This window comes from Pseudorasbora parva, chromosome 25, assembly GCF_024679245.1.
Source record: "Pseudorasbora parva isolate DD20220531a chromosome 25, ASM2467924v1, whole genome shotgun sequence".
NCBI classification, from domain to species: domain Eukaryota; kingdom Metazoa; phylum Chordata; class Actinopteri; order Cypriniformes; family Gobionidae; genus Pseudorasbora; species Pseudorasbora parva.
In genome coordinates, this window is record NC_090196.1 from 2,655,587 (window position 1) to 2,670,616 (window position 15,030).

The following is a 15,030-nucleotide window of genomic DNA, read 5'->3' on the forward strand; positions in this document are numbered from 1 at the left end:
TCTTCTCTAGTTTATCTGAGAAGGGTTCTGCCACATTGGTAGTTTGAGCTCTATTGGCCTGTGGTTCACAAACTGGTTTTTCAAGTCTTCCCTTATTGAAATGTAAATTGTGAGTGGGGGGTTGAGGAGAAAAACACACAGGCGTCGTGATTTACTATCTAACAGGGGACCTGAGTCAGTGTGTGTGTAACATAATCACTATTCAATAATGACCTGCATTTAATACATTAGAGAGCTATCTCTGCTTGATTTAACCCTTTAAACTCAGGTATTGCTGTAAAAACTCTAAATCTTTGCAGTGTGTTTGTGATGATAAGAAATGTCACAGCAAACACACAGGCGTCGTGATTTACTATCTAACAGGGGACCTGAGTCAGTGTGTGTGTAACATAATCACTATTCAATAATGACCTGCATTTAATACATTAGAGAGCTATTTCTGCTTGATTTAACCCTTTAAACTCAGGTATTGCTGTAAAAACTCTAAATCTTTGCAGTGTGTTTGTGATGATAAGAAATGTCACAGCAAACACACAGGCGTCGTGATTTACTATCTAACAGGGGACCTCTAACCCTAAAGAACAATTTCTGCTTGTCCAGTCCTTGATTTATTTTATTTTTTAAAGTGGTGCAAGAAATCAAATCTCACTCTTAAAATCTCAAGAACAAAGTATTTCGGGGGGATTTTAGAGAGCAGAAACTATATTTGAATAGGCAGCTAATACAATCAGGCACAAATGTAAATGCATTGGCGTACCTGACAATAATCTTAAATGAGAGATGTGGACTGATCATATACTGTAATTATGAAGACACAACAGAGAATGAATTTCTTAAAGAAATGACTTTTCTGTAATGTATTAGGTGTTATGTCTAAGGTATATTGTGTGTGTGTGTGTGTGTGTGTGCCTATTGTGATACCAGATGCCTGAGTAAACAAGTTAACTTATTTTAATGTGTTGACTAACATACTAAAGCACAAGAAGACTTGTGGACTAACTAAGTGTAGTGTGTTACTTGATGTTACATCTTGTAACTTTATTGCAACTGTGTAATAAATATATTTAAAAATAAGCTTCAAAATAAATGGCATTAAAGTATATTTTAGGTTACAAATAAATACTTGTCAGTATATTCAAAAGAACACAATTATTATAAAAAGACATATTATTACTCGACACATTATATAGTCTGTACGAAGCTTAACTGCATTTAATATAATGTAAAAAACAATATATAATGAAGACAGACTTGACTGCCAGCTCTCACACACACACACACACACACACACACACACACACACACACACACACACACACACACACACACACACACACACACACACACACACACACAGCTCCATTAGAGTCAATGGAGGTCCCCTGTTGGATAGGTACATCTGTCACACACACACACACACACACACACACACACACACACACACAGCTCCACTGCAGACTATGGAGGTCCCCTGTTGGATAGGTACATCTGTCACACACACACACACACACACACACACACACACACACACACACACACACACACACACACACACACACACACACAGCTCCATTAGAGTCAATGGAGGTCCCCTGTTGGATAGGTACATCTGTCACACACACACACACACACACACACACACACACACACACACACACACAGCTCCATTAGAGTCTATGGAGGTCCCCTGTTGGATAGGTAGACATCGTTCAGGTCCCCTCTTGGCATATTTTTAAAAAAATAAAAAAATGCTTATTTGAAGTTATATTATGAATAAGGACCTCAAAAGAAAATTTTGTATGTCATTTTTGTTTCTTCAAAATGACTAGAAAAACAGGTCCCCTTGCTAATATAGACGTGTATGTGTGTGTGTGTGTGTGTGTTATTTAATCTGACACAGAGACACTGAAGAATCATAACTAACCCTAAATCCAGCGTAGAGGGGTTCAGTGAATGTAGTGTTCAATGTGTGTAAGTGTGTGAGTGTGTGTGTGTCAGAGACGCTGTAGAAGGACAGAGTGCCGGCCGACACATCCACACACACTCCTGCTCTATGAGAGGATGAACTGATGTCAGGAATATATGTCCTGTTATAATTGTGCCAGACAATGAATACGTTATCAGAGCAGAGCAGACTCCAGGATTTGTCATTGAGTCCAAACACAGAGTATTTATTCGCTCCTTTCCTGCTGATTCCTTTATATGTCACTGATATATGAGCACGTCCGCTCCATTCAGCCTCCCAGTAACAGCGGCCAGTCAGACTCTCTCCACACAGAACCTGAAGATACTCATCAAATCTCTCTGGATGATCAGGATACGGCTGAGGCTCAAACACACACTCCACCTTCCTGTTCTCCTCAGACAGAACGAGACGAGTGTGTGCTGTGTTTGGGTCCAGTGTGAGATCACAGGCATCTGAACACAAGAAGAGAAAAACATCTAGAACAACAGTCACTAGACAAGTGTGTGTGTGTGTGTGTGTGTGTGTGTGTGTGTGTGTGTGTGTGTGTGTGTGTGTGTGTGTGTGTGTGTGTGTGTGTGTGAGAGTGAGTGAGTGAGTGTGTGAATTAGTGTAAGTGAGTGAGTGACTGACTGTGTGTGTGTGCACGTGTGTGTGCGTGAGTGACTGACTGCGTGCGTGAGTGACCGTATGTGTGAGTGTGTGTGTGTGAGACTGTGTGAGTGTTAGTGGACTAAGACTGGCAGGGATATCAAAAGGACAGTCTAAACAGCTGGCATAATTCTGCTCTATACAGTGTGGCGTAAGCAATGTTTTATGTTCCCTTAATGTCAAAGCTTTGAAACTTCACTCTCAATGGGTCAAACTGCTGGAAACATTGATAAGTTGTTTGGTGTCTGTGAAAGAACTATCCGGCCGTCATTCACTGATAACTCTCCTTAGCTGCTCTGACGATTCTGTGCGTGAGCTCCAGACTGTGGTGAGCTCTCAACCAATGTTGCGCTGAAGCTACACAAGGACCGCCCTCCTCATTTACATGTTGCAGATGGAAAAATAAAATAAAAATGTATTATCGCATTTATTTATCTATTTATCTGTTTATTAATCTACATATGTGTATATTTATTTATTTATTCATTCATTTATTTACTCATTCATTCATTCATTCATTCATTTAATTATTTTTATTTTCTGCAGGTTTGGTCCTCCATAAAAAGCAGCTTCACAGTGTTAACAGGAAAATATTGCAACAGAATTTAAATCGGCTGTACAGCCGCTCTGGTGATGTCATCAGTTCACTTCAGTTATTATAATGAGTATTAATTATCATATGCAGTAAAAGACAACAATACTCAAGCGCTGTAAAAGGTTTTGCATAAACTCAACTGACTGGCTTCTGTCCTGAATGATCGTCTCTTTTATCTTAGTCTTAAAATAAGTGCAACCATAATCAAATCTCAATATTAAAGCGGCATGTCAGTCTCCTCATCACGCGATCAGTAACTCTGATTCCTGCTGCACACTACGAACATCTCTGCAGCCTGTGCTGGGTGAGCTGATGGAACTGAAGCAACTGTTATCCAAGACTTAAATCACAGTTTTATTTCTATAAAAATCTAAACGATAGTGGAGGCGTAATGTAAATGTAGCGGTGGCATATCCTATCCTAACTTCACCCTCACACTCTGTCTGGCAATATCACACAATATCTCATCACACCCCAAGACAACGGGAAAAGAACAGCAAATGACATTGGGTGCTTTTCTGCTCAAAGTTGATTTTTTTTCAACCTCAGGCACTGAGCGCTCCTACAAAACACAGGCTGCAGCAAGCGGTTAAAACACAAGGTGCCCGCGCCGCATAAAGAGCACAAAATGCTCACTCCTAATAGAAATTGTTTTAAAAAGGCACAATTACATGATTCTTAATTGTGTGGAAGTATAACCTTAACTTTCTTGTAATAATCTTCTCATTCTTGCATGTTGTATTGACGTTACTGTAACCTTTAAACAACATTATATTAATAACAAGAAAACTGGACATTTTAACATTATAGAAACTGGGCTCATTTTGTTAGCTGGGCTCCATTGTGGGGACATTTGGTAGTAAAACCAGAGATCACTGTGGGACCATCCAGGGGTCCAAATGAGAAAAATTAATAAATTATGCTTATTTAAAGGTCCCATGGCATGAATTTTATAAGGTTTTCAGCATTAATATGTGTTCCTCTAGCCTAGAAATCTAGATGCACTCTAGCGGAAGCAAATTTAATCTGCCCGCAAGTGTCGTCTAGGAACTCTAAATACCCTTCTGAGCTGTAGTCCTCACAATCGCGACGGGCCAATCACATCGTGTATAGAGTCTGCGGGCTGGGCCATAATGACGACGGCCGAGTTGCGTTTGCGTGCTTCTGTTGTCTAGTAAACACAGAAACTGGCGAACGGCGGCGGTCTTTCGAATCAGCTTTGACTGCGATTCTGGAAGACTTGGAGTTAAGCTTTTCTCTGAGAAAAGAACAAAGAACGAAAGAACATATTCCTCTGACCTGAATATTGTCCCAAAGTGACTAGGTGTAAACCGAGTTCTGGCTGTCTTTCTCTGCCTTTGAGTAAATGAGCCCAGACGAGCTGATCTTGAATTCTCCTGTTATGACGTTATACCAGAAAAGGTTTCCTCCCCTTCCTCTGCTTTTCCCGCCCAGAGAATTAGTAGAGAATGGATTCAGTTTATCAGTACATTTACATTTAATCATTTAGCAGACGCTTTTATCCAAAGCGACTTACAAAAACGGACGGAAAAAAATCCAGTGTTCGGCACTTTGCGGACGTGAGTTTTTGTTGTAGATGTCTGTCTTTAAAAAAAAAAAAAAAAAAAAAAATTGTTGTGTATTGTGCTAATTAATTGAGATTTCTTACAGCTCTTACAGGTTTTTGGCCTTGTCTGTTCCGTTGCTTCTATTACTCTCCCCTTTTTTGTAAGTCGCTTTGGATAAAAGCGTCTGCCAAATGATTAAATGTAAATGTAAATGTAAGTGCTATTCTGTATTGGTCAAGTGCAATTGGAAAAGATGTGTCTTAAGATGTTTTTTAAAAATGGCTACAGACTCGGCAGCACAAATTTGAGATCGGCAGGTCATTCCACCAGGTGGGAACGGTCCAGGAAAATGTCCGCGAGAGCGATTTCATGCCTCTTTGGGATGGAACCACGAGGTGCTGCTCACTCGCAGAACGCAAGCTTCTGGAGGGTGTGTAAGTCTGAACAAGTGAGCTTAGGTATATTGGTGCAGAGCCAGTGGTTGTTTTGTAGGCGATAACTAGTGCCTTGAATTTGATGCGAGCAGTCATTGGCAACCAGTGCAGTTTGATGAAGAGAGGCGTAACACGCGCTCTCTTCGGCTCATTAAAGACCACTCTCGCCGCTGCATTCTGGATCAGCTGCAAGGGTTTGATAGTGCATGCTGGAAGCCCAGCCAGAAGAGGATTACAATAGTCCAGTCTGGAGAGAACAAGAGCTTGAACCAGGAGTTGTGCAGCCTGTTCTGATAGGAAGGGTCTAATCTTTCTAATGTTGTATAAAGCAAATCTGCAGGACCGGGCGGTTGCAGTAATGTGGTCAGTGAAGTTTAACTGGTCATCAATCACAACTCCAAGGTTCCTGGCTGTCCTTGATGGAGTTATGGTCGATGAACCAAGCTGAATGGAGAAATTTTGATGAAGTGCTGGGTTGGTTGAGAAAACAAGTAATTCTGTCTTTGCAAGATTGAGTTTAAGATGATGCTCTTTCATCCAGTCAGAAATGTCTGTCAGACAGGCAGCGATACGAACACTGACTGTAGGATCGTCTGGTTGAAATGAGAAGTAGAGTTGAGTGTCATCAGCATAGCAGTGATAGGAGAAGCTGTGTTTCTGAATGACAGAACCTAATGATGACATGTAGATGGAGAAGAGAAGTGGTCCAAGGACTGAGCCCTGGGGAACCCCAGTATCTAGATGATGTGACTTACACACTACACCTCTCCATGACACCCTGTAGGACCTACCAGAGAGGTAAGACCTGAACCACTGGAGAGCAGATCCTGAGATCCCCGTCCTCTTAAGTGTTGACAGGAGGATCTGGTGGTTAACTGTGTCAAAAGCAGCAGACAGATCCAGCAGAATGAGCACTGAGGATTTGGAAGCTGCTTTTGCCATTCTCAGTGCCTCGGTTACCGAGAGCAAGGCAGTCTCAGTCGAATGGCCGCTTTTGAAGCCGGATTGGTTGTTGTCTAGGAGGTTGTTCCGTTCAAGAAACATAGAGAGTTGATTGAACACAACTCGCTCAAGGGTCTTTGCAATGAAAGGCAGAAGGGATACCGGTCGGTAGTTTTCTAAAAGTGCTGGATTCAGAGAGGGTTTCTTAAGCAGTGGGGTTACCCGAGCCTGCTTAAATGCTGTGGGAAAGGTTCCTGTGAGAAGAGAAGTGTTGACAATGTGAGTGAGTGCAGGAGTGATTGAAGAAGAAATAGCCTGAAGGAGGTGAGTGGGTATAGGATCAAATGGACAGGTAGTAGGGTGATTGGAAAGGATGAGTTTAGAAATATCCGCCTCGGAGAGCAGAGAGAAGGATGGAAGCGTGTTCGTGTCAGTTGTTGAGATGTGTGTGTCAGTTTGTGATGAGGAGAACTGGTTGCTGATGAGAGATGTTTTGTTTGTGAAAAATGATGCAAAGTCATCAGCTGTAAGAGTTGACGAAGGAGGGGGAGGAGGAGGACAAAGGAGAGAGGAGAATGTTTTAAAGAGTTTGCGAGAGTCAGAGCATTTGTTGATTTTGTTGTGGTAGTATGTTGTTTTAGCAGTTATGTCAGTAGTGATGTCATGCTTTACCACATGGATTCAACAGCACCGCCACAGACAGTGAGTAACAGTGTTCATTAATGCCTGATCTGGGATCAGTGATTTCTGATGTGTAGCTAATCATTCAAGTTCACACAGACTTTCTTTCTAAATCGTTTAATACTGTCAGTCCCGCCGCTGGCCGTCTCGATGCATCAGTGAATCAAATCAGTGACTAAAACCACCAACTTCACATCGTTTCTGTTAATACCATGAAACAAAACTGTTATTTAAGTGTTATTTAAGAACACTCTTTATAATGTTCGGCTCTGTCAATCACACGTATATCTGCAGTGCACACTTGCCCAAACTGCCGTTATAATGAATGATGCTGTTATGCTCAACCGAAAATCATACTGTATTCCTGTCGGTGTCGTGTTTGTTGTTAGTTGTGGTGAAAGCATTTTGTGAAAGAAATAACTTTGCAAAGTTCACTCGTGTTTATTCAGAGCTTTCAGATACAAACAAAATAAACTCGTGCTCACAGCGCTCTCTACATCTCCAAACAATAACACTTTCTCAGCAATCTTTCCCCAGCTCTCAGTCTCTCTGGACTGGCAGTGCTGTTGCTCCAGCTCGTGCCTGACTAAACCACGCCCCCTCCGCCACATAATATCATTTCTGTCAGCCAGTCACAACAGTGGGTGTTTTCACTGATGTCTCACAGCAGACACACCCCTTGAAACAGAACTTTAATGCCAGAGGGCTATTATCAGTATAGAAAAAATGTTTTTTATTTCTAAATTATGACATTTTTTTATGTAAATACCATACTAACAATATAAGTACACCTCAGGAAACATTATAAAATAATAATAAAAAATCCATGCCATGGGACCTTTTAAAATTGTAGAAATGGAGAAAGTCTTTGAGAAATGGAGAAATGAAAAACATTTATGTGATTGGTAGGTTTAGGGGTATGGGCTTAGGGGACAGAAAATATGTTAGATCAATATAAAACAATAGAAGGATATGGCAAGTCCCCACAAAGATACTGTTGAAGAAATTTTAATAATTTATGTTTGAGTTCACACAAGAAGTCAACATCTGTTTCTACCATAATAAAACACCATAAGACAGTGTCTTTTGAAACCCAGGGGGTAGTGGCGTGGACCCTAGTTTGAGAGTTTTCCCTCATCAGAGGTGTCGGCTAATCTAAGACCATTGTTTGTTGCTTTTAAAGACCATTGTTTGTTGCTAAAGACCATTGTTTGTTGCTTTTCATTTAAATTAGTTCTAAGACAGAAGGGGGGGGGGGGCATTTGTGTGTGTTTCTTACCTCCCCCCTGTACGGAAACATACTGGGAGAATGAAGGGTATAAAAGCTTGGGCCTTCTTTTGTTTCCTCAGTTCACACTCGATGCAGGCATTACCTGGTTGTGTTGACTGTGAATTCATTCTTGCAAGGATTAAATCTTTATAAACACACAATCGGCTATGGCTTGTCTCTAATTCAGAAATGCAACGGAGTTAACATATTTTTTTGCCACAACAATACAAAAATCCAACTTGTGTGTGTGTATATGTGTGTGTGTTTGTTTAAGTATATTTGTGTGTGTGTGTGTGTGTGTGTGTGTGTGTGTGTGTGTGTGTGTGTGTGTGTGTGTGTGTGTGTGTTTGTAGACATACACTTTCGTGGTCCTGCTGTGATCCTGATCTCCCCTCCATGATCAACACTATAAACACACAAACACACATTAATGTACATATGCATCATGCACACACACATTAACTATGTCAGTATCAGTGTTTGACACACTTGACTATCTGTAGTGAGCAGTTTGGATCCTCCAGTTTTTCAGAGAGCAGCTTGACTCCTGAATCTCCTAGGTGATTGTAGCTCAGATCCAGCTCTCTCAGGTGTGAGGGGATTGAACTCAGAGCTGAAGACAGAAAACCACAGCCTTCCTCTGTCACCATACAGCCAGACAACCTACAGATGGATAAAAACAGCCTCGTCATCTATCTAGTTCTCTTTACTTGTCTCACAAAAACATACACATATATCGATCGAACCGCACCAGACTTTGTTTGGAAGCGGACCAACACCCGTCTTTTTAGGGGCCTCGGTCAGCTTGTTTGATGCGCACCAGGGTTCGGATGGAAGCGTTCACATATGTTCAAATTAACGGCACTAACCAAGCATTCGCACCATGGTTAGTTTTAATCAAACCAAACATGGCAAGTGTGAATGCACCATTACATGAGTTTAAGTCTTCAATGAATGCAAAGAGTTGTGAGCAAATAGGATGTGTCAAATTTGCCACTAACTACACATTTCGTTTAACCCTTTGTTGATATTATGCCCGTTCATAACCTGAATAATTCCAGAGCAAGTCAGAATAAATCAAAGTGTAACAATTTATTAACAGTCAGGTAAATGTATAATGCCAATTACATAATCAATTCAAAGGTAGCCTAATCCATATACATCAAATACTCTGAAGAAAAGAATGAAATATATACCTGACTTATAAAAATTACATAATGCTGGCTATCTTGAAACATCCAGCATTACGGGCTGACCTGACTACAGAATCGAGCCCTGAGCTCCGTGCAACATTTCTTTAAATACCCAGACCAGATTTATAAACTCTTTCAAATGTAAACAGTTCACAATGGGAATTTGCATTAATCAAGTCCTATAGACTTGTATGGATGAGAGGCCAAATGGCTGAAAGCCACACCCACCATACACAAAGGCAAGGTATCTTTAAACTCTTAAAACATTTATGATGTTCTAGTTTACTTCTGTGGAGATGAGATATTTGTACCAGTCGCACTGAGACATTTCAAATGATATCAAACACATAAAATACTGTATAGTGAGGATTGACATTGTTACAAAGAGATTTCTGGTGCATTTCAGGTGATCTCAATATGGGGGAGCAGGAGTTTGGGAGAAGTTTCAGGTGAAAGGAAAGGCATTATATTAGTGTTATTCGTAGATGATTCGCTCAGTGTGATATGTCGTCAACGACGGAGACACTAATGTATGAATGAGCTCAGAAGTTAATTTCTAGGGATGCACGATATTGGATTTTTGCCGATATCCGATATGCCGGTATTTTTCAGCTCATTTTGGCCGATGCCGATGCCGATATATGTTTATTTTTTTCCTTTGTTTGGAAACAACACCATTTTGAGCAAAAACATTTTTTTTTTCATTCTGGTTTCAGATTTCTGAGGTATCCTTACTAAAAGGATTCTTGTTGAAGATAAATAAATGTTAATAAAGTTATTTTTATGATAAGAGTATATTAAAAGCTCTGAAAATAACAATAATAAAGTCAGTAATTTTTCACCCCAGATGCAGCTGTAACCTAAATATTGTATTTTTGGATTTAACGTTTGTGCACATGAAGTGGGGGTGGCATGACATCCATTGATGCTGTCTTTTAATTCTACAATTATTGTAGAGCTCCTTGGATTATTTTTCATCATCCATTTCGTAAAATTTTATTACAGATTAATACACTGTATATAAAAGTATTTCATTTACAAGTGTCATGCTTGTGATTTATGACATCATTACTGATTTGTTTATTCAGAACAAGAAGTAACTTCAATTTATTTGTGTATTCTACTTTTCATTGTATTACTGTAACAACAGCGCCCACACTACATGTATAAATATATAGCGGTCTAGATGGAGGGCACTAGGACCTGGAGGAGCTTCTGCTGCTGTGGAGGCTGCCGCACGCGCTAGAGAGTGGGGAGACGCGATTGGGCTTGTTTTGGGCTAGTTTTGTTATGAAAACGTGGCAAATCTGCTGCTGACGGTCAAGTCCTTCTGTACGTGCATTCAGAAATTCAAGGCAGCATTTAAAAACAGTCAATATAAATCACTGTACATGCAATGTATTTTCTTGTTTTCACTTGAAGAATGACCGCAGTGCTGACATGGTCTTATCGCTGTAGCACTCCTTGCACACGTGAGTTATTGCAGGCGCATATCAACACGCTATCATATCGGCAAGGCATATCGGCATAATGTTTTCATATCGGCCGATGCCGATTTTTATATTTTAAGCGTTTATCGGCCGATTCCGATGTCGTGCCGATAATATCGTGCATCCCTATTAATTTCCTTTGTTTTCTCAGAGTCCTTGTTCCTTGATTACACATTTCGGCATCTGCTATTTTTTTCCATCCTTACATATTCCACCAAGAAGTCAGTAGCACTTATGTAATGTGACGGATTACTCTCTGAAGCAGCAGACATTTCTGCCATTAGACTATGAGTTTCTAATACTATGACTTTAGGTAAAAATGCCTTATGTTTACTATGGGTCATCGTTCATATATTTTATAAATGGCTATTGTTCAGAACTGATGTATACACATGATGCCTTTAATGGCACTGGTGCAGATATGCATTTATTTGATTGTGTGCATCGGTTAAACTTAATAAAAGTTCCAGAAACATTCTCCATAAAATGATGGTCACATACATTTGGTGCATATATGGATGTTAAGAAGACTTTAGTATTAATAATTCTAATGGCTGCATATATGAATCTACCACAGTCATCTTTACCCATTGCATCCATAGATAATTTATGTGATCTCTTATGTAGAATTAAGACACCCTTGGATTTATTCAAAGCACACGAACTTGCCAATATCTTGTAAGTTTTATTTTGAAAGCGGTGAAGGTCTTCATCTTTTAAATGCGTTTCTTGGAGCAATGCAATAGATACATCTTTATGTCGCAAAAATTCAAAGCAACGAGTGTGTTTTACTGGTGAATTTAACCCCCCCCCCCACACCTCAAGATGTTAAGAGTAGATGTGTACAGGTAGAGAGAAGGAAGAGAGCGTAAAGAAGCCCAGACCTCGAAAAACATTTAAAGAGAATTGTACATGTTAGCCAGTTGCTGCCACGAACAGAACACAAATAAACATAAACCAAACTATGTACATACAGTTTGCAAGCCGCGAGGATATTTGAAACCCTCTGGCTAGCGTAAAACGTCTCAGGTTACGTATGTAACCCTAGTTCCCTGAGGGAACGAGACGCTGCGTCGAAACGCTGTGAGAACGCCTCTGCGTTAATGCGTCGTGAAGCGCCTGTAGAACCATTCCATCGGAAAAAAGATCGATCGTCGGCGTGATGACGTCATCGACCGGAAGCTATAAAACGTCCGCGAAAACAAACAGGAACTAACTTCTGATAAAGCCTGAAGTAAGTGATCACGGACACGCCGGGAGTATGGCAAAGCGACGCAGCGTCTCGTTCCCTCAGGGAACTAGGGTTACATACGTAACCTGAGACGTTCCCTTTCGGGGAACTCGAGCTGCGTCGAAACGCTGTGAGAACGCTTATACCCACAACGCCATAGGACCAAGTGTCTCGTATGTGTGAAGCCGAAGCGCACACGGTTACGAGAGTACCTGCGCCCCAACAGTAGATGCCAGGTCTAGTTCGTAGAACCTGACGAAGGTAGTGGAGACGACCATCCGGCCGCCTTGCAAATATCATGGAGGGAAGCCCCCGACAAAAGTGCTTTCGAAGCAGCCATACCCCTGGTAGAATGCGCCCGGACAGCCAGTGGAGACGGCTGCCCAGCCGCCTCATAAGCAAGTGAAATGGCCTCGACCACCCACTTGCTCATCCTCTGCTTAGATACAGGGGCCCCCTTCTTAGGGGCCCGAAACAGACAAATAACTGATCAGTCTTTCTCCACAGGGCAGCTCTGTGGACATATGTATCCAACGCCCTAACAGGGCACAGCAGATTTAATCTTTCCTGGTCTGACGTCGTGAAAGGAGGAGGCCAGAACGCTTGAAGAGTAATGGGGCCCCGTGGGCTCGTAGGAACCTTGGGGACATAACCCGGCCTGGGATGTAGAAAGGCTTCCACCATCCCTGGCGCCAACTCTAGACATGAGGGCCCTACAGACAGGGACTGTACATCTCCTATTCTTTGAGAGATGAAATAGCCAAAAGGAATATAGTCTTGAGGGTGAGGAACTTATCCGAAACCTCCTCCAAGGGTTCAAACGGAGGCTCGGACAAGCCCCGCAAAACAATGGCTAAGTCCCATGCTGGGACCCTCGAGTGCATAACAGGCCTCAACCTTAAAGTGCCACGGAGGAAACGTGTAATCAGAGGGTGTCTTCCCAAAGACACTCCACCCAAAGGGACGTGGAAGGCACCCAAGGCCGCCACGTACACCTTTATTGTGGAGGGGGTCAACCCTGCCGAGAACCTTGCCTGCAGAAACTCCAGCACTGTACCAACCGGGCAGTTAACTGGGTCCCACTGGCGTTCTCTGCACCATGCTGAGAAAAGTTTCCATTTCAGAGCGTACAGTTTCCTCGTGGACGGAGCTCTGGAGTGAAGGATGGTCTCTACGACCTCGGCCGAGAGACCTTCCTCTATGAGCCTAGCCCCCTCAGAGGCCAGGCCCACAGTTTCCACATCTCTGGGCGTGGGTGCAGGAATCTCCCGCCCGCCTGAGAGAGTAGATCCCTCCTGGTCGGAATCTCCATCGGAGAGCCTTCCAGGAGAGATATCAGGTCCGAAAACCATACTCGGGTCGGCCAGTACGGAGCCACTAGAAGTACCTGGGCCCCGTCCCGGCGTACCCTCTCCAGAACCCCTGGAAGCAAGACAATCGGGGGGAAGGCGTACAGAGGTAGCCTCGGCCACTCCTGTACCATGGCATCCAACCCCAGCGGGGCTGGATGGGTCAGAGAAAACCACTGCGGGCAGTGAGAATTCTCCGCCGAAGCAAATAGGCTTTTTCTATTTCTGCTCTCCCATATACCTTCCATAGGAGCTCCACCACCTCTGGGTGGAGTCTTTATTCCCCGGGCCTCGGCCCCTGCCTCGACAGGCTGTCTGCTTCCTGATTCAGGACCCCGGGGATATATACTGCTCTGATTGACAGCAATTTCCCCTGGGCCCACAGGAGGATCCGATGTGCCAATTTGTCCAACGGACGGGACCTCAGACCCCCCTGGTGATTTATGTAGGCGACCACCGATGTGTTGTCTGACCTGACTAACACATGGTGGCCCCTGAGGTCGGGCAGGAACTGTTTCAATGCAAGAAACACTGCGAGCATCTCTAGCCGATTTATGTGCCAGTGCCGCTGATGTTCCTGCCATAGACCCTGGGACGAGCGACCACTCATGATCGCCCCCCAGCCCGTGAGAGAGGCGTCTGTCGTTAGCATTACGCGACGAACATGAGCCCCCAACACGAGACCCTGAGATAAAAACCCCCGGGTTTTTCCACATGACCAGAGCACGTAGGCATCGCCGCGTGACTTTGATCGTGCGGAGCGGATTTCCCCTCGGGGAGAATCCTTTTGTTTTAAACCACCACTGCAGTGACCTCATGTACAGTAGGCCAAAAGTTATCACGTTGGACACTGCTGCCATGAGACCTAACAGTTTCTGGAACTGTTTCACAGTGACGGCCCGGCCTAGCTTCTGTTCTTTGATTGCTGCCAGGATCAATGTTATGCGTGTTGGCGATAATTGCGCCCGCATAATTACCGAATCCCAGTTCACACTTAGAAAAGTGGTTCTCTGAGCCGGAGAAAGCACACTCTTCTTGGCGTTCAGCCTCAACCCCAGTTTTGACATATGGGCGAGAACAGCATCTCGATGCTGAACCACCATCTGCTCTGTATTCGCTAGAATCAGCCAGTCGTCGATATAGTTCAGTATGCGGATGCCCTGCAGACGCAACGGCGCCAGAGCTGCATCCACACACTTGGTGAACGTGCGGGGTGACAGTGCTAGACCGAAGGGAAGTACCCGATATTGGTATGCCTCTCCCCCGAAGGCAAACCTCAGGACCTTCCTGTGATGTGGAAGGATGGAGACATGAAAATACGCATTTTGAGGTCTATGGTGACAAACCAATCCTCCGACTTGATCTGCGATACAATCTGTCTGAGTGTAAGCATCTTGAATTTGAGCTTGGCCACCGAGCGATTTAATAGTCGCAGATCTAATATCGGGCGTAAGCCCCCATCCTTCTTCGGCACGATGAAGTAACGGCTGTAAAAGCCAGACTCCCTGCTGGGAGGGGAACCCTTTCTATAGCCCCCTTTTTGCAGGAGTGTCTCTACTTCCTGTGCCATTACCAGAGCCTGCTCCGGGCCCACCTCTGTAGGTAGGACACCGCTGAAAGGAGGTGGCCGACTTTTGAATTGAATGGCATACCCCTTTCTATT

At 43.2% G+C, this 15,030-nt stretch overlaps 1 protein-coding gene across 1 annotated transcript in view; it reads right to left on the bottom strand.

The window, feature by feature from the left end:
• Positions 1-1,882: 1,882 nt before the first annotated feature.
• The window catches only part of LOC137065080 (NACHT, LRR and PYD domains-containing protein 3-like), a 74,709-nt gene continuing 61,561 nt past the window's right edge, over positions 1,883-15,030 (bottom strand). Inside the window, exons 5-7 of the mRNA XM_067436646.1 lie at positions 8,594-8,767; positions 8,464-8,510; positions 1,883-2,418 (exon numbers count right to left, since the gene is read on the bottom strand). Of these exons, the coding sequence (XP_067292747.1) occupies positions 1,883-2,418; positions 8,464-8,510; positions 8,594-8,767 (757 nt within the window). The remainder of the gene's footprint in view (positions 2,419-8,463; positions 8,511-8,593; positions 8,768-15,030) is intronic.